The sequence below is a fragment of the Lissotriton helveticus genome, chromosome 9 (genome assembly GCF_964261635.1).
Source record: "Lissotriton helveticus chromosome 9, aLisHel1.1, whole genome shotgun sequence".
NCBI lineage: Eukaryota > Metazoa > Chordata > Amphibia > Caudata > Salamandridae > Lissotriton > Lissotriton helveticus.
In genome coordinates this window covers 1091996465-1092024203 of record NC_136070.1, presented here as the reverse complement: position 1 = coordinate 1092024203, position 27739 = coordinate 1091996465, and the positions used below count along the sequence as shown (strand labels likewise).

The following is a 27739-nucleotide window of genomic DNA, read 5'->3' as shown; positions in this document are numbered from 1 at the left end:
TAGTTAGTGGTGTTAGCAGGTGCATTGCTTTCTTACAGGAGAGTGGAATAGACCTTCAAAAGGATACAACAAAGGAGCTCTCCAGATGCTGAGATGGCTCAATTGAGAATTCTTGCTTTGCTGTGCCAGGCTTGAAAGTTAGACTGTGTATGTCACAATGGAGATGGCCCAAAAGGCTTGGTTTAACATAGGCATTCAAAATGAAATGGCTGCACTCTAAGCAACTTCAGTAAATGTTCTGTTTTGGTTGAATTCACACAGTGATATATAGATATACCTAGTTCTCCAGCATCTTTCATAGATTCACATGCTTCGAGGCTGGAAACCATTGGAGGTCAATGTTAACACAGCAGCATCCCAATGCAGCAACTAATGTTAAAAACAAATTGAAAACATCCATAGACAAAAGTAGTCAGTCCAACTCATTTTATGTCATCCACCCATATCCAGCTTTGCCTATCACCAGCACCGCCCCTTCCAGCTGTGTTCCCGCAGGAGCACCTCCACCCATCCCCAGCTGTGCTTCGGCCCCTCCACCCCGACCCCAGCTGTCGTTCTTGATCTTTCCCCTCCCGAGATGCGCTTCTCACAAGAGAGCACTCACTGGTACATTACTAGTGCACTCCTCTGTGTGATTCCCACAAGAGTGATGGACGCCCCGCTGTGCGCATTACTAGTGCTCCCACAGCTGTGCTTTACACCCCTGTCTGCTTCACGCCCTCCTGCCTGCATTACTAGCGGGCTCCCCATATGCCTGTGAGTGAAGTCCCGCCTGCCCCAGATGTGCTGCTCAGTGGCGTGTCCCGCCGCGACACTACTGTACTGGGTGGATGCGGGTCCACCCCCAAGCAGATGTGCTGCTTGCGTCATCGCCTCAGCTGTGCCGCTCCGCGCACACACACCTACAAACACACACACCATCACTCAGGGAGCTCTAATTGAATGTGAGCATTGCATGTCAGCAATACACATGTGCACACACACACACACACACCTACAAAACACACACCATCACTCAGAGAGCTCCTAATTGTCAGCAAGCTCTTTAATGACTGCAACCTAAGGCAGGGTTTTTGGTCCTTTGACAAGAAGGAGGTTAGTTATTATTAATCATTTTTACTGTTTGCGAGAGATTAAGCTATTGGCATTGTAAATGGCAATGCCATTTATTTATCTGTTTTCAAAACCAACACATAAATAAAAAAATTGTCATTTACAATGCCAATAGCTCTAACTTTTACAAAGGCGAAACCGTTGCATTGTAAATGCTTGTTTAAAAATGGAATCACTCTAACCTGTTACCAGCAAGACAGAAAAGGTCCAAGGATTCCAAAGTTTAAACAACGCTTTGATAAGCTGCTTTTGTGGGTGGATGGAGACACACTCGAAGCTCTGGACCTCTTGAGCTTCATAAGGAAATACAGGTTTGAAAGGTAGAGAGTGTGTACTCCATGAGAAATCACAATTGTACTTGTTTGGATTAATATCTGTTCTTTCAAATCGTCATACAAAGGACAGAACTATTTCAGGTTGCAGTGTGACATCTTTATTATTTTATAGTGAGACATGGACAGCCGACACGTCATGGAGTACACACTCTCTACCTTTCAATCACTCTAACCTGTCTCTGGATTAAAGAGACTTGTGCTGTCTGACGATAAAGGTTGAAAAAAATTGGGTTAAAAATGTAGACTGCCTGGATCAACATGGATGGTGGACACAGATCTACTGTGGAGCCTGTCCTAGAGCTTAAAATGCTAATTTTAAGACTTCTCAGACGTGACCTGAGACAGGGCATAGGTTGGAGGCAGAACCTGACTGATGGTAGAATCCTCTGCCATAGAAGCCATTTGCAGAGATTGGGGTGTTTTTTAATGATCTTTTCTTTAAAGAAATCGGCAAGTTTAGTACACGTACCTGGACAGGCCTTAATAGGATCAGGGGCTCTAGGGTTTAAGACATTAGCTGTTATTTTAAAGATTTCTTGCGGACTGTTAACAGCAGAAGCAAATTTGTGTTTAAGGTAGCTACTTTGCACTGCTTTAATCTCTGCATGATATTTCATTAAAAAATCTTTGAAGATAGTCTAATCTGCATGTTTCTGCCAAGTGTTTTCCAATTTCTTGCAATGTCATTTTCACTCTGCCAACACGACAGTGAACCATGGTGAGGAAGGAGCTAGTTTCTGATTGGAGATAAAATTCACTAGGGCAGGCTTATCTGTGGCTAACTGCAGTAAATTACTGAGTGCAAGCACATCTATATTTAAATCACCTTGCAGATTAGGGGGTGGGTACAAGATGAATATTAGCTAACTCCGGTAGTTTGATTTTATTCGAGGTGCGAGCAAGAAAAGATAGATCAAGCTTCTCCTGTATGGAATCATAGTTACCAGTCTCAGGAAAATTAAGCAAGCAGTAATCGGACCATGTAACCGTCACAGGAATGCCCCACCAATAGTGCAATGTTAGAGAAGATAAGATCAATCATGTGCCCAACAGAAGGCGTAGGGTCAGAAATACATAAAGGAAGACTGAGTAAAGCTAATGTCTCAATTAGCGAGACAGCAAGAGGAACATTAGAGTTATCAACATGCAAACTAAAATCCCCAAGTTGGGTAAAATTATTTTATTGCAAAATTCCATAAACCAGGGCGTCATCTAAAGATTTAAGGGATTTGCCAACATAATCTGGGGGTTGATACACCATAGCTCTGGTAAAAGACACCTGTGGCGAGATGGAAATGGAGACACCCAAGGCTTCTGCTGCTCTCAGGCGAAAGATATCCTAACACGTAGCCCCTCCGCCGTCTTTTGTAGAAGAACACAAGTGTGTACAGTAGTGGAACAGTGTTCATCTGAATAGGACTGTGTACAATAACATAAGTGGGTGCAACTTCGACAAATGTATGTAGGGTGATACAAATTTTGCCCCATAACAAACATATACATTAACACTTTTAAAGTAAAAAAGCGTGATGTAACACACTGGAGAACCATGATAGACCTGTGCGGGAGAAACACGATTGGAGTAGCATCAATGCACATTGTGGAAAATGCACATGCAGTAACACGTGAACAAGGGGAGATTTCTCTTGTAGTGTGAGGCATATATCCTGCAAGCTTTTATGCCCTTCAGGATCCTCCCAATTGTTAATCAATGTATAAACTTTCTGTCCGCTGAGCCTCAAAATCATAAGCACCTTACCCCTCTTCCAAATAAATCAGGCGACTAGTTTAGTTTGGGGTTAAATAGATTCTTTCTCATCCCTTGCTTTCAACAATAAACTACTTAAGTGAACTCTCTACCCCATCCTCTCTCACAAACACATTCCGCATAGCCAAACAACATAGTACTGTGGGGTTGCTTAACTTACCCTAGGGAGTCCCCAAGGATTAGGAAAATCCATGCAGAACACAGAGGTATTTACAACAAGCCTGCAAACCTTATAGCTAGATCAAACATTGACAAGATCTTGCACATCTGCCCTTTCCTTATGTGAAAAGACTAGTAACATATAACTTTGATTTTAATTCTGATATGCAATGTTCCATTTAAATAAACGATAACATTCCTATAGCTGTACTGTGATGTACCACTGCAATGTAGCATTCAACAAACATGAAATAAAGTTTCAAGATTATCACAAGTAACACAAAGAGATAGAAAACCCTAATTTATCTAGAATTCAACACGTCTATAACTGTCAAGTCCAACAGTATAGGTGGACAGTCCTACAAGCTCTCATGCGCACAAAATGCCATTTAAACAGCCACCGAGTCTAAGTCGCACTCAATTACATCCATGTTTCATATGACCCAACGATACATTTCAGACAGTACCCACTCAATGCACCATCAAAGCTATATGCTTGGTTAAGCACTGTCACAAGAGCAAACAGTCCTCACACAAACCTACATGACATAACCACGAGTACATTTCAAATAAACCATTCTCCACCCACTTCCACACAGTGATTTATAACTATATATTTGGCAAAGAGCACAGCACTAAAAAGAAACACTACAAAACAATGTGAAGTTAAACTATTTAAGTAGCAGATCGAAATGAATGAATAGGTCTTACATCATACATACCCACACCAAATGTTTCATTAAAACGTTCCTTAACAGAACTGACTCCGAAAGATCCGTGTACTAAGACTAGACTGAAAAGACAGATCATCAACTCGCAAAACCAATTAATTATGTCCCGCCTTGAATCAATTTCCCACTGCCCCCAAGAAAAAGCCTTCAAGACCCCTGAATGCACCCTATGGCAGAAGGTTTCTGTATAAATGATGACATCATAGAGTAACATAATTACCTTACCTGGAAACATTGTAAAGTAACAGACACTTTAACATGACGGAAGAGTTGAAAAGGGAGCTATGCATGCCAACTATGCAATCAGAGATGGATGGGGTCAAGTACTCTCTTTGGGTTCAAAGGAAAAGATTGACACAAAACAGCACCATATAATGTGCTTTCCTCAGCGAGAGGGGGAGTCACTATTTCTGAACCACTTTTCTATGAAGACCAATCTTTGCAAAAGAGGACGTAATCCTCAAGTGGCTTGCTTGCAAATCGAGTAAAGTGTCGTCAAGACGATTCAGAAACGGAAGATAAAACAGCCATGTTTTGTTTCACATTTGTTTGACGTCATATACTACAGTCTTTTGTAAAGTTTGTGTGATAGTTTAGAAAGTGGAAGAGAACCACTTGTACGATTATACAAAAAAAGACTCCGGAATAAATCCACTGATTTACGCGTGAAGGTCCTTTGCATAAAGTGATCTTGGTTCCCCTATTAAATGGTAAAAAGCCTACAGTGCAAATCCTTCAAGTAAAGGCTCAAGGATGAATAAGAACTGTAGGCATTCAAAGAATATTTGGCTTTGGTTATTTCCTGATGGGACGATCAAAGTAAAGAAAAATAGGTTTCTAGCTGGCACAGAATACAATCAATGTACTTCAGAATGTACCTTCAGAGGGTGTATGATTTTAAAAATAATTAGTGCATTCATACCATAACTTTTTACATGCTCACTGGGATGGTAGCCATTGGTATTTTCAACCCTAATGCTCCCTTCCTGTATGTCAGAGAGGGTACCTTGGGAAGACAGGTAACTTGGGACATCAGGAGGCACAACTGTTTCATCTGCAAAACAAGACACACAACAGTAAACACACGGATGACCACTCAGCAGCTATACTGTTATTTTGGAATTTAGAAATCCCCATTTTCTTAAAGATCATTCAAGACAAGACACTGGGTCAAACACTCACGAAACTTTACCAACAGAGCCCTAAATTCTCGATGTTAATGCACATCACAAACATGTTTCTCGCAAAACAAATGTAAGCTAGATTTTTGTGTGGAAGTTAGCTAAGTGCTCTTCTTCTTCGTCTATTTACCAAACTATTGTAAACCTGCCAGCTATGCGAATAAAGCTGCACAACATTTCAATGAGACAGCACACAGCAACACTGTATCTTTAACCAAATTCTACAGACCAACTGGAATATGCTAGAGAACCTTCCATCAAACGCACGGTGCGCACTTAACACAATATTAATATTAATTAATTAACATGAAGAGATAAATAGTAAATGAGGTTCTTTTGCACAATTGTTTATGCGTAGTAGCTATTGAACAATAAATGATTAGTAGAAGGTCTAAAAAAATAATTGTCAGGAAATACCAAAGATAATATCTGCTTCTTTTGTAAGTCAGCTGAGATGTATAAGCACAGGTGATATTTCAGAGGTGCCAGAAGAAGGGATAGAACATTTTTCATATAATTATTGATAAGAATAATAGGGCGCGTACACAATTTTCACTCAGTGCCAAAAATGAAATGCACTTTAGTACCAGAGTTGGTCAGTCAATACTTTTTTTGCCAAAACCTTTTTTCTTTCTATTATTTACGTTTCTTAAGAGACTTTTGTGCATCTAACTAATTCTTCAGGTTACAGTTACATAAGCCAATAGTACCTTTCCTTTGCACCAATAAGAATCCTATTTTTCATTGCATGCGTTAATACTTAAAGTCTTTCTATAACTTTTCTAAGTTTAAATTTGAAAATCTTATTGTAAGTATATGCCACCATGTTTGGCTGGCAACACTGTTCTCTACTTTCAAATGCTTAATTAAAAAAAAAAAACAATTATACCCATAACAGCAGCCTATTGGTATTGTCAAAAGCTTTTTTTAATCTTGGAAGCGTTCAGATCTGGAGAGAACATGCTGAGTTTCTAATCTGTAACTTTCAAGAAACACAGAGATCTCTAAAATGGGTGAATTAGTCCACTCGAGCTACATTACCACCTTACAGGCATCTTATAAGTTGCATCATCTTCGATGCCAAATTAACATTTCTGTTGTGGTTTTGCGACAAGGCTATTCCACATCCAATATACGGCTGGATATATGCCTGAGTAGTATACATTGGAATCCCACTTTTAAAAAGTATGTTTTTTGGCAATGTATTTAAATGCTAACAAGGCAAAATCCATGTAAGCCCAGAAGGATTTATTTGTATTAGGGGACTAAAACAACTTGACGAGGTGCACTGGACAATTATTTTCCTCACAGTTGAAATGCCACCATATTTATGTCCAGCAAACATTCGGTTCAGAAGGCCTTCCTTTGATGAGATAAGATAAGCCACCATGACATTTGTAACAGCGAATGACATTTCATAAAAGAGTGGTACCTCTGGGATTTGGCCACACCAGATGCTTTTACCAAATCCCTGCCAAACAAGTTAATGAAAATGATGCAGGTTTGTAGATTTCAGTACTGTGTGCCTGCATAAAACTGCACTGGTGTTAATATGGTTCAAAACTAGACACCACACCCTCGAAAACCCTCCCTTATGAATGGAAGAACATAAGTAAGGCAGCTTACTACATTGGCATGCAACAGTGCACTACAAATAATAACTGGAAGTTGTCACACCGTTGATGCCGACATCAAATACATTTTTAAAAAACCACAACAGAAACAGAACAGGGTGAGCAAAAGAGTATTTTCAAATAGTGTAAGCTCCTTCAGGCACTCTTATGGCATTTTGTCTCCAAAGAAGTGGACTTCTTTGCAGAAATGCACAGAGATCTCCATGCATGTCCTAGATTTATCTTTATTCAGCACTGTAGCATTATTGGTCTTTAAAGCTATAAAAGAGAGTGATTCACCAACATGGCCTCCTTCACCTTCCAGTCACTTCCTTGTTGTGATAAAGCTTTATTGAAGAGACTGAGCACTTAATAGAGGACACACAGTCATGTTATTAAAAGTAAATGGCAATAACTTATACAAGAACATTCCCAATCTATTAAAAGTTGACATTCATCATCGGAGTGAGGTCCTTTCCGAATCTACGAGAACAATACTCAGCAACACGTATGCATGGACACGCTCTCTATTAAGTCAAGCTCTCTATTAAGTCATCCCTCTTTCTAAAATCCTTAATTCCATCCAGAACAGGAGGAACAAAACGAGCTGTATCTACCTATAAACTGAGATAGAAAGTATCCATATTGCTGTCACCCCGCCCAAAAGATCTCTCCAATGCTTTCCCATCCAGAACATCTGCCAGCCCCACATCTAAATCCTCACCAATGCTGAATACTCTATTTCTTCCTGCTCATGCTATCAGCTTCTTCAGCTACCCACTTTATCCAAACATACATCCTCAGTCGAAACTCCATCCAACACTGATAATGGTCTTCCAGCCAACTTTGCCCTGCACCAAAGAGTTTGTTCCTGGATACCCAGAAGTAATACCAGTCTAGCTTCATATATAGGGCAGCACAGACAGCTACTCTACTGATACTCAATGGTGATCTGCATATTCTGGTGGCGATTTCTGTTGCTTTTTAAATCGCAGCAGCCTAATGCATAATCATGGGTTTTATTGGCAGACCCCTCTGGTTTAATAAAAACGGAATCTTCCAGGTATGTTACTCTTCCACTGACCTTTAGAGTGCAACCACTGATACTGATAGTACCAGAAGACAATACTATATCACACCTCGGACGTGGAGGACCAGGAAAAAAACCTGTTCTCCATCAAAGATTTAATGGGCTCCTTCACCTTCAGATTGAGTCCTTCGAAAGCACAATTTCTACAAATATGACGTTCACATGCTCCATCCTGGCTAACACATGGCTCTCTGAATTTTCCCTAATGTCTCTCCTCTAAAAATCTAAGGAGATCAATGTTACCAAACACTTCAGGCTGCAACACCTACATTTCTCAAATAGACTAAACTGCCTCCATACTCAACCACCTAAACATTTTATGTAAAACCTTTATTCCCAACCAACATTTCAGGTTTACAGTTGTGATGATGGTTGTATCGCAGATTGATAATGCCATTCTGAAAGGTGTAGGTAAAAGTTGCTACCATTGATTAATACTTTTCTCAAGTCAAGTGCCTAGCTGTACATGGGTACCAACAAGACTAGCCACATCACTCCTTTCCAGATCGAACCACTGACTCCCAATGAAGGCTTGCTCTACTTTAACATTTGTGGTATCATTTACTACTTTCCACAAAAGCAAATTGACCATTGCTGTTAAGTGCCAAACTACCATGCATATGACCTGCCTAAATCTGTAAATTCAGGGTCAAGAAGACTATTAACAACATTATTTATGTTCGGTCCTTGAACAAATCCTGTGTCATGTGAAGCCCTCACAACACATTTTATCTGTCTCACGACTCATGCTTCATACACCTGACACCTCCTTCCACAGACATGCCAAATAACTTCCCCTTCCTAGTGTACACTGTGAATATTTCTGCACTCAATCACTCTGCTATTCTGTGTGTGGATTCATGCTCTAGAAATACTTTCAAAATACATGTAACACAATTAGTTAATACAGAAAAGAATCCTTTCTCTGCACTGACTCCCTGAAACAGGGAGGGGTTAATACAAGTTAGTCATCCAGAATGAAAAAGCCAACAACAATACAACTCAGTGTGCTCTACTGGACTGCCTATAAATCCACTTCTCCCACGGCTCTTTCTCTAATCAAACATACTTCTCTATTTACTCCACGCCACCTTTTAGGGTGGACTTGATTGTGGGCTGTTGACTCATTGTCTACGGTGCAGCGCTTTGGAAGTCTCCTCAGCATCATAATAAAACAACATCCAGGCAAACATGTCCGTCTAATATATTTACCAGTTCTATCCCTCTTGAATCCTGTCTCTCTAATTATCTTGAGGCTAAGGCAAAAAGACTACATCTTATCATCAACTAACAAGAACAAATAAAAATAACAAAATGTGGGAAATACTCTGCTGGATGGGAGAAAGGGTGTGTATCATTGGTCCCATGTGAAGGTAGTACAATATCAGCGGTAAAGATTGTCATATTAATGACAAAAAAGTAGTGATACAGGTACTTTTTTTAATAATGAAAGAAAATAAAGACAACCTTTTTTTTATTCTCCAAGTCCGAATTAGGGATTCAAGAACAGACATTTTGATGGCCAAGTCCTTAATACTGAGCCACAGAATAAGAAATGGATTATTTTCATTGAACCACACCCACAAACATAGAAAAACCACACACTCCTAATTCTAAATGCAGTGGGTGGGAATGTGGCCATGCAAAAAGTGGCACTACAGATTGCAATGAACAGCCACTTAGGTGTGTTAGAATTCATGATCAATTTGCAGGTAGCCTTTCAATCTGGAAAACGAAGTAAAGCAACTGCCTGCAACATCTGTTGCTGTGGGGGAACACAACACCAAGTGCAAAAGAGCATTTGGACGTCAGTTGCTCAAGCAGAATTTTCCCACCTAGTAGAAATTCTGCATGCGGTAAATTTCGTACCTCGGAGTACTCTTGGAACTTTATCACTGTAGTAGATGTCCAGATGTACTACTCAGATGTTTTTTGAATCCTATAAAAGTTTAAAATCTACTAAAGTATAGACATAAACCTGTAAGACTGGATGTCTCACCTCAGGCCTAAGTGTCTATTATAAAATAAATATGCGATATGTGAACCCTCAAGTTTTGTGGTTCATATTTCCAGAAGAACATTGGAAGGCATAGCAAATAAGAGTCAATCCAATGTATGTGCAACTAAAACAACAGTATCTACGAACCGATAATGTCCAAAGGTTGCTGAAATAGGAGTTCATGCAAAACTGAAGATTACGCAACATTTGTATTCGGCATCGACAGCTCGAAAAAATGAATAAAAAAATAGAGCTTGAGGTTTTGTTTTGTACACATACATACACTTTATGTTTAATGATTCCTGCTTCTCCCTAAAGTTAATGCGTCTACCAGTGGATTCGTTTTGTCGATGTGTCTTATTAAACACATCACACTGGTGAACCGCACAAAATATAGCTCTCCTTCAAATGACCCCCCATCCTGGCCTTCTTAGAAGTCAGATACTAAGCTCTTTATCAGCCCTGAAAAAGTAAACATCCAGCCTAACTCAACACAGTCTATATTCAACCAAGCAGCTGAAGAAAACGCTTAAAGCTTTTTAATTCTAATCTTAATTCAAGTTTAGTTCCCTCACCAGCATTTAAATAAACTCCATGAAATCCGTGTTCAAGGTAACACTCAGCATGCACACATTTTGTCTTCGGCACTTGTGATTTCTTTCTTCCCAGAACCAAGACTGGAAAAAATTAATTCTGTTCAAGGAAATTCTCTTTGCCATCACAAATAGGTGCTTTGATTAGATCTAGTTTTTGCAACTTGAATTCACTGAAACATGTTGGTTTTTCTTCCAATTTTCTTTTAAGAGAAAATTAGTATGGCCCTTAATTCTACAGAGGCTGGAAATAGGCCAATATGATTTGCTAAGGAGTCTTTAATTTCAACACCTAAGTCACCATGCCTCAGGGCACTTCGTTCACTTCCTGCATCCCACAAATTGATTTCTACAGCACGTTGCATCTTACTTCGCGCTTACTATAGTCATGGCATGAATTCTGAGGGGCAAGCCAACAAGCTACAAGCCAGAGGGAGATATTTGCCCTTCAACCTCTAAATTTCAGTTTTACTGACTCGAGTATTTATTTTGTAGAGTTCTATTTTGCTTCTGGTTAAAACAACCACTAAAAACTTCAATATCAGAGATCCCATGCTTTCTATTCCCATAATGACAAAGCTGCACTTATGGTAAATACTGTATAGGGAATGTTTAACATAAACAATTCTGCAAAGATGTGCTAGAAATGATGAATGTGAGGTTCAGACATTTTAGATAACCCTACGAAAGCAGGCAAACCCCAATAGGTCACCAGTTATATTTTAAGAGAAGGTACTAGTTGGATTTTTCAACAGGTAGTCACAACCTTGATGAAGACATTACAATTAGCACTAAACATCTGAAGTATTGCTGGCCTCAATCTCTTTACTAAGGAAATTCCTATGTTAAAGTATGCTAAAAATATGAAGGAAGCTAGAAACTGCTTTGAACGCTCTGTATGGTTTGACATAAAATACCTCAAATAGTTCATAAAAGGTGTAATGACACAGAAGTCTGGTCAGCATTATGACATTTCTGTAAAAGAGATCTTGATATAGCAAATTGATAAAAGAAGTGTACCTGTGTTGGTAACGCTGTACTCTTCTCTCTTCTTCCTGGTTTGATAGATAATGCACACCCAGACCAGAGATGTCAGGACAATACTACACACCACAGCAATGGTAATTATTCCAATCGTCATGGTTCCTTCCATTCTGCCTTGTTCCGCAACACAGCCGGCTACTTTCGTCACTGTCAGGTGACTATGGGCACGTTCGGTCCCCAGCGTATTGGACATCACGCATGTATACTTGCCTTCATCTTCCAGGGCCACATTTCTGATGATCAGCAGTTGGTTGCCAGGGGTGAAATGGTGCCGCTCTGTCACAACCAAGGCTTCATCACCTTTTAGCCATGTAATGCGAGGAGCAGGACTTCCACTAGCCTTGCACTGAAGAGCGACAGTGGCACCCACAGAGACGGTGCGATCTTCCAACGGGTATATCAAATAAGGAGTATCTATAAGGAAAGGTTAAGAAAAAAATTTAAAATGAAAGGTGTGGTAAAATGTTAACTACAATTCTTAGGAAAGAAACTTTTTTTGTGCAGTGAGGGTATACCTAAGAGATTGCTTTCCCCTTGGCCGGACAAGGGGGAAAGGCAGGAGGGGCTAGTATAATCAATAAAATTACTGAGACAGAAGCACTAAACTCACAAAACATCAGATCATAACATTGAGTTATATAATAGCAATAATACAACAAAAAGTTTCGCAGGGATTGTCTTGACAAAACACAGAGTATTAGCAGACAACATTATTTCACAATTTGTGGCTAATGTTTCTGCTCATTTATATCAATTGTATAATGAGTGTCGCACGTTATTCAAGCAATTTCTAATTCTAGAAATAACGAAGAATTTATATATTTATTTATGTGTCAAATTAATTTGCTATTTGTTATGGTTGTTCCGTGTGTGGAGGGAGTACTAGACCATTAGAGCAGCTGTCTTTAAAGGGTAACGAGGCCCCCTCCCTTACTTTAACAGTGGTAATGAGTAGCATATTATCTTGGTGAATCTGCATGTTTACTTAAAACAGAACCAGAGCACAAGAGGTTAAATCTGATTAAATAGGACTAGTGAGTATGGGCCAAGTTGTTTACCTCTGGGAAGTAATGGACTCCGTAAAGCATTACTCAATAATTTATGTATGTTAGGTTGTACTACGACGCTTGCATTGTAGTAATTGTACATTTGTTAGAGTGGTTTGTCCAATTATGGGCCATTTATAAGGTGACAAGCAAACTACAATTATAATCTCTCAACCCCTCTCTCTATAACAACGTAAATATATAGATCTGTTTTACTAACTAGATGCTACAAATGTGTATATACATACATATATATATACACAAACATATATATACATATATATATATATATATATATATATATATACACACACACACACACACACACACACACACACACACACATATATATATATATATATATATATATATATATATATATATATATATATATTTTTATCTCTATTGCTATCTATATCTCTCTCTCTTTCCATCTCTATATGTTACTTACCTTGTAAGCATCTATTAGCAGTGTGTAGTGCTTAGGATTCACATGCTATGCACACTCCTGCCATCTAGTTTTGGGCCTGGAATTTACAACCTGTTTTCCCTCTAAGAATTCTTTGTTGCTGAAGAGACGTCGAGACTCCTCCTCTTCGAGTGAACGTGCATACTTAACTACTTAACGGCTCCATTGTTAGGTTGTTTATCTTTTCCCACCCTATGGCAAGTGAAAATGGAGCTAGAGAAGATATAGATAAGATCAAGTTCTATATGTGTACGGGTAAACTTATATGTACATATTTGGCTATAGCGTATTTATATATGATAACCAACACCAAAGAATGCCTCGCAGGGTGGCGGGAAGGGGCATGTGAATCTGCAGCACTACACGTTACGAATAGATGCTTACAAGTTAAGTAGCATACTCCATTCATAGCATGCGTTGGCTTCAGATACACATGTTAAGAATAGACTGTAATGCAGTTTCCTTACTGCGGTGGCTTTAGGCATCAGTTGGTGCAGATGTCTGGAATAAAGGTTTTAACACTGTTTGATCAACCAGAGCTTGTTGTCTTGCTTGGACATCCACCTTTCTTTCTAGTAGAATGTGCTTGTGGAACTGTAGGTAGCGTACGTTTGGCTTTATTGTAACATATGTGTATGCATTTTAGTATCCTTTCTGCAATTCCTGCTTTTAAATTTGTGTTTCCCTTTCAAGGGTTGGAGAAAGCAAAATATAACTGCTGTGTTTTCCCAAACGGTTTAGTCTTATTACTGTAATACAGCACTGCTCTTTTAACATCAAGTGTGTGTGTAGTGCTCTTTCTGCAACTCTCTCTGGTTTAGGAAAGAACACAGGTGTGTCTAGTGCCTAATTTAAGTGAAAAGGAGATACGCCTTTGGGAGGAAACTTTGATTTTATCCATAGTCGTACCTTGTTTTTGAAAACCTGAAAATGCTGTTCTTCTATTGTGAGGGCATGTCATTCACTAACCTTCTCGATGCGATGGGTACCTAGACGGCAACACTTCATCACAGTAACTGAAAGTGACACAAATGCAAAGCTTTAAAAGTATGGACAAGTCTTGTAATGACCACATTCATTGTCCATGCTGGGACTAGGGGGTGCTAATGGAGGGATTATTCTTTTAAGCCTGTCGATAAAAGTTTTAATGAACGGTAAACAGAAAAGGGATTGGTACTTACAAATCAGAAGGTATGCTGCAATTACAGCAAGGGGAGCCTTATGGAAGTGTATGCTAGCCTTGATTTTTATCGGTGTAGCAAATAAGATACTATTGGTTGTACCGTAGGCGCACAAGGGTTTATGTGTCATGGCATTTAGTAATGGACAAATCCTTTCCATTTAGCAGTATAACAGGCTCTAGTTGTTGACGCAGTGCTTCTGGAAGAATGTCCATACACTCTGGAGGCAGGTGCAGGTATCTGAATTTCATGACTTCAAAAGCCAAATTGCGAGGTTCAGTTGTTTGGGATGTCTGATTTTGCCTCCGCTTTAAATGAGAAAATTTGGTAAGTTGGGAAGCTTCTCATGAGGTACTAGAGACAGGCCGGGCACTGTTGTGTATCCGGGTTCTCTCACCCAAGTGGGAGCTACTAAGATCACCGTGAAAGATGCCAGTCTGAGATTCTTTACAAATCAAGGAAAGAGTGGGAGAGGGAGGAAAGAGTGGGAGAGGTGGAAAAGCATTGGCAGATATCCCTGGCCAATCCATCAACAGTGCATTGTTCTTGGACTGAGGGTGCTAATGCATGGAGGCGAAGCTTCGTCGTTTTGATCTTCAGCAGTGGCTAATAGATCTACGTCCAGTGTCCTGCAATAGAAGAAGTAGTGTTGTAGGAGTCAGTGGAGTTCCTTCGCATGGACTTGATGCTGCATCCTGCTAAGCATGTCTGAGACTGAATTGTCCACTCACGGGAAATACTCTGCCAGGAGGTGGATGTAATGGTGAAGATCCCAATGCCAAATCTTCTGCACCAAGTGAGATAACTGTATTGAATGGGAGCCCCCCTGCTTTTGTTTGTAATATATTGCTGTCATGTTGTCTGTTCAGAGAAGAAAAACCTTCTGAGTTACAGTGGTTACAAAGGTTTTTAATGCTAATTGGATCACTACAAGTTCTACTATGTGGATGTTTAGTGTTTGTTTTTGATCGGTCCATGCACCCTAGGTCGGTATATCCTCTATATGCACTCCCCATCCTAAGAGTGATGAATCTGTGGTAATTGCCACTTGCGGTATCGGGTCCAGAAAGGTTTGCTCTTGAGTAGGTTGGCTGTATCCCACCATTGCAGCGACAGATGGACCGTGGGTGAAATCAACAATAGGTCCTCTAATTTGCCCTTCACTTGTGGCCACTGAAATGCTAGACACTCTTGTAGGGGACGCACACAAAGTCCTAAGTGCGGGACAATCGCTATAGAAGAGGCCATAATGCTTAAAACGATGTGCTGAAAATGAGTCAGTTGGTTCTGGAGATTTAGACCCTTCAGGTCTGTGAGATATGCTTTGGCTGTAACAGAGTTTAGAGTCGCTCTCAGATGTGTCTATCTGGAGAGGCTGTAAGTGGTATTTTGTTGAACTGATCAAGAAACCCAATTTGTGTAGCAAGTTGATGGCAGTCTGGATTTCTTGCAGACATTATTTGCTGCTAGAACTCTTTATCAGCCATTCTCCTAGGTATAAGAAGACTTGAATGTTCTGTCTTTTAAAATGAGCTGCTACATCTGCCAGACATTTGGTAAAGACTCTTGATGTGGTTGTAAACCCCAAAGGGCAGCACCTTGAACTGGTAATGATGTCCACTTACCATGAGTCTCAGGTACCAGCGATCTGCTAGGTGAATGGGGATATGAAAATAAGAGTCCTTCAAGTCGCCTTCCTGAAGCAAAGGGATCACATTCTGCTGTGTTACCATATGAAAGTATTCCAATAATATGTGTTGATTGAGAGGGCAGAGATTCAGTGTTGGTCTTAGTGTGCTGTCCTACTTGGGTATCAAGAAATATAGGCAATTAACGCCTCTTCCAAGGTATTCTTTTAGCTCTATAACGTTTTTCAACAGCAGAGATTTCACCTCCTCTGAGAAGGTGGAGGTGTTGAGTATCTGTCTGTGTGGTGGTATGTTCAGAGATTGTGAGGTAAGTTCTAGGCAGTATTCATGCTGAACGAACCGCACCCACTGTTTGGATGTTATTTTGAGCCAGAGGTGATGGAAATGCTGTAGTTTTCCTCTGACAAGCGATGTGTGAGCTGGGGGAAGTAGTGGGGAGTCATTGTTTTGAGCTAGAGGCTCCCTTTCCTGGAGTACCTTTTCCTCTTTGACTACCTCCTTTGTATCCACCCCTACAGTACCATCTAGCAGTCTGCTGGTGGTATGCCTGCTGTTGTTTCTGATAAGATGCACCAATGGTGGTGGTTTTGGCTGCACCCCTGCTCTGAAACCTATGAAAGGACTGCTGCCTAGGGGGTGTGGACAGTAGGGCACCCATGGATTTTGCGGTTTCAGTGTCTTTTTTTATGTTTTCTAATTGGGTATTCATCTCTGGACCAAAGAGATGCTCCTCATCAAAAGGGATGTTTAAGAGATGCTACTGAACCTTCGATTTAAAGCCCCAAATGGGTAGCCAAGCGTACCAGCATAGAACGGTTGAGGAATTGATCCCTCAAGCAGAGGTATCTGTACTGTCCAAGGCGCAGTGAATACTTGCGTTGGAGATTTGTTTGCACTCCAATACTAATTCCTCAGCCCTTTGTTTTAACTGATCTGTGAGATGTTGTCATAGCTCTTCTATGTCATCACAGGTTGGCCTGTCATAACGTGAAAGTAGGCAGACTGAATTGGCTATGTGCCTATGATTGGCAGGTCTTACTGCCACTCGTTTGCTTGCTGCATCTATGAGCTTACTCTCCTTATGTGGAGGTGGTGCATCATCACCTGTACTTTGGGAAGCTGCCCTTTTCCTAGCTAGCTGTTGACTACTGGGGAATCTGCCGTAGGATGTTCCCTAATCTACAGAGGATTAGGTGACAGTTTGTATTTTCGCTCAATAAGAGGTGTTAATACCCTTGTTTTAACTGGGTCTTTAAATATTTCTGTAGAGACGTTAAGCATTGACCCTATCATGTGCAAATACTGCACTGAGCTTGCATCTTGGGGAGTGTGTCGTCTAAAAATAAATCTCACTCCTCCTCCGTGGTGTGCATCTGAACTTTGTGATAGTGTGCTCCAGTGTGCAACAAACTATGATAAGTAGTGGTGTCATTTGGCGTGATGCCTTGACTGGTGTAGGCACATCTATGTCTGTGTCTGGTGGAACAACATCATAGGCATCACATGGATCTGTACTCCTTGGGGGCACTTCCTTAAAGTCATCGTCCTGAGTCTACTGTGCAGGGCTGCCTATGCCAATGTCACTGGAGTGTGCAGAAACTGGTGACATGGATTGAGGTAAAGTGTCAAGTAGCATACGGCTAGTTGCCTTGTGTTCCATAAGCCTTTTCTTCGGAGGAGGCTGGATTTGTGCAATGTCCTGCCTGATCCTTTTATGACTTGATGTTTCGTGTAAATGTTCAGCCTCCAATAGTTTTTTCCGATTCATGAGAACTCGGAGGTTTTCTAAGACATTGCTTTCAATCTCGCGGTTGCCCTTTTGGCAAGTCCTTTTTATGTTGTGCTCCAGTGGAGTCAAACCCACTGTCAGTGATGGCTTTGATGCCGATGTTTTTTTATGCATTGACTTTAATGATGCTTGTGTACTAGACGCCGTATGGCTAGTCAACTCTGATAACTTTACTGGCACCGAAGAGGTACGTCATACCAATGTTTTTTCAGCATCTGAGATTGTACAGGCATCGATGGCTTTGTCGGCACTTAATGCTGCTTTGGCTTCGAAGGCCGAGTGTCCCCTCCAGTTTTGCCATGTATGCCCTTAGCCCGATTTTGATTGACGTAATCAGCCTGTCTCGGCTCCAGTGGACGTTCTTGGTGTCAGACAAGAGCCCAAAGGCTGTGACGCACCAAGGTGGTGTTGACTGGGCATTTGGTAATTGTGAGGTATGTAGGTGGGTCTGATGACTCCGTGTACTCACAACCCTTGGAGTCATCTTTGTTCCTGGGCCCCAATCTTAGTCGTTGGATTTTCATGGAGCGCTAGAAGTGGCAGCGAGGGTTCACCCGGTCCTTCTACCTTGCGTTGTTGAGAGCCTTCAGACATGATATAATGAGTACTACACAAGATGACGCAGCCTTCACCATCCTCTTGCCCTGGTTTGCTGCCTTCGTTAATGAGTTCTTCTTCCGCAGAGAATTCTGCCTCCCTAGCCATCTCCATGTTGTGAGCTAGGCGTCGATCACGTCGAGAATGAAGTATTTTCTTGTTTTTAACAGATTGCAGTGTGTTATTCTGTTTGTTATGCTCCGGCGACAGGCAGAGTTGCAAACGTCATGCTGATCTGAGGATGTATAATTCACCCCATACTTTCAAAAGAGTCTGTCTTTTTTTACCTTCCATCATCCAGAGCCTAGCATCTAAAAGGCATGAGAGCAGGTCCCAAAAGGCAAAATCCCTATGCATTTTCCAAAGAATTCTTTAGACAAGACTACATTACGTTACCATAAAACATTATCTGTTGAATAAGGAAAGTAAAAGGTGAAGTCTTACCCAACACAGTAAGGGTGGCATTGGCAGAAACGGAGCCAGCAGAATTCTGGGCTGTGCAGCTGTAAACTCCCATGTCTTCAATTTTCACATCCATTATGAAGAAGACATCATCATCTGGCATGACGTGCATACGTCGTTCTCGAGCAGCAGGAAAATCTGTGCCGCCGTCCTTCTGCCATGCAATTTCAGGGATAGGGTGCCCTCCAGCAGCACACTCTAGTCTGGCTTTCATTCCTGTTCTGACAGTGATATCTTGTGGGGTTTTGATAAAAGATGGCAACACTACCCAAAAAAATTGAGATTATTAGGAACAATCCAAAATAGCTGTATACTTCATTGTTAAGAACAAACTACCACATATTCTTATGTATTATACTTTATAATCACCTCACTGCAGAACAACATATCAAAAGAACGCATGCAATAATAAACTATCCACAGTATGGCAAGTGTTTGTTTTCAATGTAGTTTCTGTTGCCTAAAACTCCTAAAGGCAACCAACTGAGAGAATTTTACAAAGATTTTAAGAATCTTAACTTTGGTTAGCAAAGTAAACAGTTTAAACCTTTTAAGATGTGTGACATCAAGTCTGTGTCTCAATAATACCAGAATATAAGCTGGCCACATGCACCATGCCGATACTGTTGGAGGAGTACTCTTCACGCTTTGTTACTCTACTACTATTGACACGTTATCTGATATTGGAATTGAAACCGTGACTGGGCTTTGATTATATTGATATAAGGAACTACTACATTTTACTCTACATCATCCCTGAGTAAGTCGAAAGTTAATTAGCCGTATGACAAAAAACATGTTGACTGGCTGTTCTTAAAGTGCATCACAAGTGTATTGACTGGATGTACAGAAACACTCTGCTTTGCTGTGAATTGGTTTAAAGCTGACAGAAACTTTAAAACTACTTGGATTGCACGTTTGACTTATTTGTGAACTCCGAGTGCTCAAACATTTTGTACTGCATAGATTAAACCCTATTCTGGGGTTGTGTAGTAGCCAACACTTGCTCTAGAGCACCATCAATTTACAACATACTGTTTTTACTGTGTCCCGGAAAATATCAGTCTTAGGTCTGGCTACCATGCTCTTTTGATCAATGCAATAAGATGCTGGCCTTTTCCTCGAAATATTAGGTGAATGAAGAGATTAATCTCTCACTTGTGGGTTATAAAGAGTACCAAACTAAATGAACCACAAGTGGTTGAAAAATAGGTGATGCATCCTTCTTTCCACTACCACTAGTCACTGCCCGCTGCTGCAGTATGCTGGCTTATCTTTTCCTTGTTTTATTCAGTGTGTAACCATACCGTGACGCAATATGGTTATGGCACTCGAAATCGCGTTGCGTCACGAGTGATCAAGCTCCGGTCTGTGAGGAGGCTTATCAAGGACTACACACAGTGTTGTGCCGTGAGCCCCTATACGCGGGTGTATGGATTAGACACTACTCATTAAAGGACGTACTATCACACTTACATTCTATGAAGGAATATGACTCGGACCTCTTCTTTAGTTCAAATTGACTTGTGGATGTGGAATTGACATGTCGGGGTAGCTGGATCTGAAGGCAAAGAAAGCCTGGACAGGATATTGTTGAACTGCCTTCAAAAAGTCTTGCGATTAAGCCGAAACATGTGTCGGCTGATGTTTGCTGGATTATTCAATTAATAAAACAACAATGGAAACAATTAACATTTTGGAATCCTAAGAATTATTTCTGTTATGAGAAGAGAGAACATCAACTCTGGATCTCTGCTCTGAATTGGGAATATTGTGGACAACTATTGTTATTATAGCTAGGATTAAATGGTCCTTTGTTTTACTTCAAAGAGGGCTGCAAAAAGGTTCGAATATGGTTATGTATTTAGCACATTAGTTTTATAATTTGCAAATAGCACCTTCGGGTAGTAGGGTGGCTGAACCTATATAGCACCTTGTTCAAATCTAGATATTCTTACATAGTACTGTCTAAAAAATATTTGTGACATTGTTTGATGTGCAGTAAAATTCCATTTTGGGAACCACTACTACCTTTTTTGTGAAGTTATTCTATTCAGTGTGATTGGTAACAAAGAAAATGCTTCTCTATGGAGAGTTCTCCTTGCCTTTCTTAACTCACAAATGAGGCTTCAATGGTGTCTGGTGCTTTTTCAGTAAAGAGAAATCAGCAAATTGCCAGATGATTGTTATCTAGGTGAGCTCTGTGTTTATCATCTACAAAAATACTGGTTGTTGCACCCCTTGAATCCTCTGCAGTGCTGCCACACAAATGTAATGTTGAATTCCCCAGGTAAAATTAAATAAATGTCAGGCTCAAAAATAATGAAATTAGTGAGGGTACAGTAGGCGTCATTCAACGCTTGCAGGGATAAAACAATGAGGCTCAAACATAAATTCAAAAATATATAAAGTTATTATTTCATTTTCTCTAACTTCCAATTATTTAAGTTCACTACATACAGGACATTATTACAAAGAAGGGGGGGGTCACCAGAAACGGGAGGATGGGTATTTAGAAAGGGAGGGAGACAGAGAAACACAAGACAGAGAGCTGAAAAATGTTTGTACTCTGATGGAAGACTTACCCAAAAATTAAAAAAAGTAATTTCCCTAAAGTGAGCAGTGGAAGGCCACAAGTCAGCCAGTAAAAAGAGCAGCAAGGAAGCAATGCTCAGGGGTTTGGACAAACACAAGATGGACAAGGAATGCCACCAATTAAGAATATGAAGCAAGCAAATAGGAGTGACAACAAGGGCAACCAACGGTAAGGTATGGGCGGGATGTAAAACCCTACAACTTCTTGGTAAGCCCACCACAGTTCTTTAGGCTTCACCTAAAAATCATTGCTGAAGCCAATAGGTCTCATCAATGTAAGAGTTATCGGCTTTGCCAATGTGTTACAGCCATGCTGAACAACAGCATGGTTTCTGTTCAGCATGGCTAAAAGTTAGTGGAGTAGAGAAGAGTGGAGTGGCGAGGGGCAAAGCGGCGTAGTGGGATTTGTGTGGAGAGTCGCAGCAGGGAGAGGACCAGAATGGAGTGCAGGGGGATAGAGTGGTGTGGAGGGCACAGAGTGGCCTAGAGTTAAGTGGCATACAGTGGCGTAGAGTGTAATAGAGTGCCAGAGTGGAGTGTTGTAGAGTCGTAGGAAGTAAAGTGGAGTGTCGGAGTGGAATAAAGTTTTGTAAAGTTCAGTGGAAATGGTGTTGCCAACACTTAAAGTGGCATGGAGTGGCGTAGAGTGGCATAGTGTCATACAGTGTCGCAGAATGGCATAGAGAGGAATAGAGAGGAGTACAGTGTTGTAGAGTGGGGTGTTGTAGAGTGGAGTGTTGTAGAGTGGAGTGTTGTAGAGTGGAGTGTTGTAGAGTGGAGTGTTGTAGAGTGGAGTGTTGTAGAGTGGAGTGTTGTAGAGTGGAGTGTTGTAGAGTGGAGTGTTGTAGAGTGGAGTGTTGTAGAGTGGAGTGTTGTAGAGTGGAGTGTTGTAGAGTGGAGTGTTGTAGAGTGGAGTGTTGTAGAGTGGAGTGTTGTAGAGTGGAGTGTTGTAGAGTGGAGTGTTGTAGAGTGGAGTGTTGTAGAGTGGAGTGTTGTAGAGTGGAGTGTTGTAGAGTGGAGTGTTGTAGAGTGGAGTGTTTTAGAGTGGAGTGTTTTAGAGTGGAGTGTTGTAGAGTGGAGTGTTTTAGAGTGGAGTGTTTTAGAGTGGAGTAGGGTGTCAGAGTGGAGTGCCGTAGCAGAGTTGAGTATTGCAGAGTGGCGTTGAGTAGTGACGTACAGTGGAGGGGCGTAGAGTGGAGCAAAGTGTGGCACAGTAGAGCATGCATGGCGTGGTAGCGCAATGCTATTACAGACAACAAGTTTCAATTGAAATGACCATTACATCTTAATAGACCTACAGTTTTATTGAGAAAACTATACTGCACACAAACGATAATGTGTGGAAATGGCTTCACCTAGTGTATTGATTTGTTTTGATCGTATTAAAATATTTGTTTCCACCACACTTCAGAAGTACAAAACATTTGCTTCATTTGTGTTTCCTAATTCGGATATATTTACACAGTTCATTTACAGACATTTACATTTTATTGTGTGCTTCCCTTTCCACCCCCAGATTGCCAATTAATTCTTCTCACTTTCAAGTCAGAGAAAGAGAAGTAAACAGCAAGCTCCCTCAGAAGACAGAGCCTCACTATTGAGCTCTATCTTTGAATGCAAAGACAAATTGACAAGATAAGAACAACATTTAAAGGCCTATATATAAGAAGCATGCACTCGTGGAAGAAAACAGGAAAGAAGCTATACTCCATGGGAGGGATACAGACATGCTGGACAGCATAAAACAAATAAAGCCAGCAAATAGAAAGCAAGCACATGGGAGTTACAAACCACAAAGCCAATGGTAAGCATTCCCAGGGTAGCTTTCAGAATTCCCCGAAGTCTTTTTGCAACCAGACAGCTGTGCTGTCTGGCAGGCTTTGGTCTATATAAAAGGTTCCACTGTGGTGTCCTTGTTTTGTTGCCAAATGATGTAAATGAATAGTCATTCTAATAAAAGAGGCTTTTACTTACCATTAACAATAAGCCGGGCTCGAACTGAGTAAGAAGCACCAAAATAATTGGTCATGATACACTGGTAGCGGCCTTCATGACGAAATGTTACATTCCTCAAGTGCAGGATGGTGGTGTACTGCATAACCTCCCCGTCCTTCACACGCACATCGGCAAAGTTTTCCATCTCCGAGGTGCGTAAGATTTCATTGTCTTTCTTCCAGGCAAAAGTCATAGGGGAACTACTGCTGCTTTCGGCTGAGCAGGTGAAGCGAACGTCTCTGCCAAGAACAGCCATGGTATTCTCTGGCTGGACGGTGATTTGAGGCTTAGGGAAATCATCTAGAAAATACAAATGTAAAAAAATCAGACCGGCATTCTACTTCATCTACCATCTACTTATAAAAGATGATTTAAGTGACAAAAGTGTTAATTCAAGATTTTATCAAAACACTTTCATATGTGTTTGGCCCTTAATGACAATTACATGTTATACTGTGCATGCCTAATTTAGTAGTTATTTACAAAGTACAAGTGTGGAAAATAGACAGTGCTTTTGACTTAAAGCAGGATAAGCTGAGCAGGAGAGCGTTTGACCAAAGACCTGTCCTTGCTTACTATGTCCCCAAATATAGCCCCATAATTATAAACAACATCCACCTCTTGTAAAAGTACAATTACACTTGGAAATCTTACCACATACAAAACTTTCAGATGCCACCTTGAAAATACTTGTGTTTTTCAATGACTCGGGATGAGCACAGCTGGCTTCCACATTGGATTGAAACCCATTACTTGTTAACCACTGAGGAAACCACTTAAGATGGCAGTCGCACAGGAAGCTGCTACTGCTAACTCGTCTGAAAAGTAAAAGCAGATTAAGGGCAATGGCCAATATCGAACAGAGCAAGAGTTCAGAGCAAAGAAGGATCAACCAAATATTAATACAGATAAAACAAGTGATTTGATTAAAATAAAAATGTTCTTATGAATCGAAATAGAGTTTAAAGAAATATGTATAATTTTTAATAGCCTATTTGTTCAGTATTGGGCTCACACTCAAATATAACAAAGTTCCAGTGTACGATAGAATATATCTCACTCTTAGATATGCGTGCGAAAGCAGTTTCTTTTATAGTACACTAAACTCACGTTTCTAAGCCTTTCTGTACAGCCTTTTGTGATGCAATTACTAATGAGTTTGCAGAGAGCTCTTTCACAAAGTGGCTATGCAGCAGAACCCCATACAGAAAACACAAAAATAAATAGCAACAGAACTATTTTAATTACTCACAAACTTCTGAACTAATTTTGCGTACAATACTTCCTCGTTTACAACATTTGTTTCTATGCTCAAAACGAAATTTTAAATGTTCAATGTACATATTCGTGAACCTGAAAATCATAAAAGTACTCCAACCTCAATGAAAGATCATTCACTTGTTTTGGTTAGCGCAGGTAGTGCTGCCTGATCCTATACCACTGCGTCCTATACATTTAACCCACTAATAGTGCACAAGAGGAGGAAACACACAGAAGTGTCCAGTCAGTTTCAGTTTGAAAAGCTTTATTCGATCATTAAAAATAATCATAAAAGGGTCCAGTCAATTAAGGGCGGCGACAGGGAAAAAGTCTGCCTGGATAGTAACAGACAGCAGCATTCAGTCAGCTCGAGTAGTTTTGCACTGGGAGTTTTTTTTTTTTTTTTTTTTACTTTTCTTAAAAACACAAACTCTTTTTTTGTATGTTATATGCTATTTTTCCGACATAAATAATTCGTAAGGTATTAACCAACATTTTTAAATAAGGCTTACAAAACGCGATCATCTAACGTCAAAACAGAACTTGAAAATATTTGCATAATGGTTGTCTGCCATTTAATATGGGGGGGCTTGAAGTAACAATATTAAAAGTTGTTAGTATCCCAGTAAGAATATGCCCGAGATTCGTTTTTTATTCGTTCAACATCAACTTTTGTTAGGTCATTTCAGAGAAAGCAATCAAGATGTGTATGCCAAAACCACACTGGGCTGAGCTGGTGGGGCTTCTTACCGTCCACGAGCAGGTAGGACTCGATCAAATTGGAGCTAATAGCACCAAGCATACAATAATGTCCGAATAACCACCCTGGAGCTGATAGATTCATAGAGTGAGGGTATTGCATATAATGCCCAAACTACACTCACATTTCAAGTATTTTTGTTAATAAGGAGCAAAGACAGAAAACTGCTCAGCAACAATGTTTGGGAATTTCCTGAGCAGTACTCCTTTCAAAAGTTGAAAATACTCGGACACTGAGGAAAAGAATTAAAACTGCTGTTAGAGAATATTATGGGTTACAGAGGAAGGGTTGTGCATACAACTTCAGGAAAACAAGCTGTCCAAGTGTTCCATTTCCTTGATTCACAGTTGTGGCTGGCTCTCCTTTCACCCAGCACACTGTAAATTTATACTTGCTCAGTAACATATGTTCACATCTAAAACATACTCTGATGACAGGTGGTTGTATGCACAACTAATAAAAGGGGTGGGGATTTGTGGTAATGCTTTCATTTCTACTGTGATTATTTCCCTTTCAAGTATAATTTGATTTTAGCACTATATTGGGATGTACACTCCGGTGATTTAATTGGTTATAAAATAATTGTCTCACAACACCTGGCAACAGTAATTCAAAATTCCCTTAATCAATTCTCAACCTAGTTCTTGTCAGAGTGCGTCTGAATGATGATATAGATACGACGGAGCAAATTTAAGTGCCCTTTGAATTGAATGTTCTACTCGCCACTTCTAAAGGTATGGCTTTTCCCTCTGTTATCAGCGAAAAAGTTGATGTTGGCCATTGCTTTGTATACTATTTTCAGACAATTCGTATATCTTGGTTATTTGTTATATTCCCTATAAGATAAGAGTCTTTCCCATTGGTTTTCAGTGAGTATTGTTTTGGTTGCACATTTCTTTTCACGGTGATATTATGGTGTGGGTGCACGTCGTTTTGGGACATGGCCACTTTGTAAATATCTTTTGTAAATAGGACATTTTAGTCCCTGGACACATCTGTTGGCACTTTTTATTTATTCATCAATGAGTTCACCATTCGGTTTGGTGTGGGCTGACAGTCTAGTCTTTGTTTTCAAGAGTTTGTACAGACATAGTTGTGATTCTATGTATATTATTTTACTATAGGTCCATGGTGCAACCTATGTCCTGATGATGGTCTCGCTATATTATACTGTATGAGACCAAAACGTCGACGCAACGACACTTCTTTGTAAATAGTATCAACATTGATTGAATAGGAATTTTGTATATAGGTTGTGCAAAATTACTGTACATATGGAAGATATGTAAATACTGTCCATATCCATTACAAAAGTGTCTTTTGGTACTGTATATAATTTGAAAAACTGAAGAAACAGTATACCATTTTGTTACCGAAAGTGGATTGTATTATATTGTATATACATATTCTTACGATTTAAGACGAAGATGATTGAATAAAAACAAATGATTTACTATTTGTATTTTCTCTTGAAAAATTGAAATTTATGTTCACTATAGTGACAATCCTTCAACTGTGAAGTTAAGTTTAAATAATTTGCCTAAGGAACATTGTTTTTCTGTTATTGAATGATGAGGGGACATTAGCTATTACGGAAAATTAATTTTTGGCCTCATATACCGGCAGTTGGTAAGAGAGCAAAAGCTGGCTTTAGTGGACCACTAAGTAGTTACGTACGAGAATAGACCTCAATGGGCGCTCACTGTCATGGTCTAGAGCTTGGCCAGGTGTCAATGTGCGTTACCAGGTGGCAGTACTAGTAGTCTGTGGGTAAAACCTGAAATGGGTTACAGCTCTGCACTCCATGTCCCCTTTTTAAGTGTACCTGTTTTCATAGAAGAGATTTCAGAATTGTAATCCTTTAATGGGTTCAGTAATCTTGGAATTACAAAAGACAAATTGGGTTTAATGAAGAGAAACAAGAATGTCTTCCTGCTTTGTGGGATGATTGCTGTCAAATTTGTGCTGAATGAGGCAACTTTCTAGGAGAGGATCACAGGATGTCATTTAAAACAAACTGAGTTTCCCTTATCAGAGGAACTTGTACATCCCCTCCAGGAAACAGGTGAAAAGAGGAGGGGTCAGAATTGTTTTGCCCCAAATGTTTTTGGAGTAAACAAGGGATGTGAACAAAAGACCAATCAAATAGGAGTGATTACCTACCCATACATGACTGGTATGAAAGAGGTCCTGAGAGGATTGACAGAAATACTCCTCTCTACATGCCAAGTTTGACATCTTTTATGGTTTGGTGACCACACTGGAGGGACAAACAGAGCAACTTGGAGCAGTCCAATCCAGGCAGTCCTG

General features: G+C 40.2%; 1 protein-coding gene across 2 annotated transcripts in view; it reads right to left on the bottom strand.

Annotated features, from left to right (window-relative positions):
- LRIG1 (leucine rich repeats and immunoglobulin like domains 1) overlaps positions 1-27739 on the bottom strand; it is a 228965-nt gene that overhangs the window by 26856 nt on the left and 174370 nt on the right. The window contains exons 12-16 of one of the 2 annotated variants that reach the window (XM_078661486.1): positions 24064-24227; positions 23389-23709; positions 18802-19083; positions 11603-12040; positions 5029-5160 (exon numbers count right to left, since the gene is read on the bottom strand). In XM_078661486.1, the coding sequence (XP_078517612.1) occupies positions 5029-5160; positions 11603-12040; positions 18802-19083; positions 23389-23709; positions 24064-24227 (1337 nt within the window). The remainder of the gene's footprint in view (positions 1-5028; positions 5161-11602; positions 12041-18801; positions 19084-23388; positions 23710-24063; positions 24228-27739) is intronic. The other variant, XM_078661487.1, reaches the window with a different exon arrangement.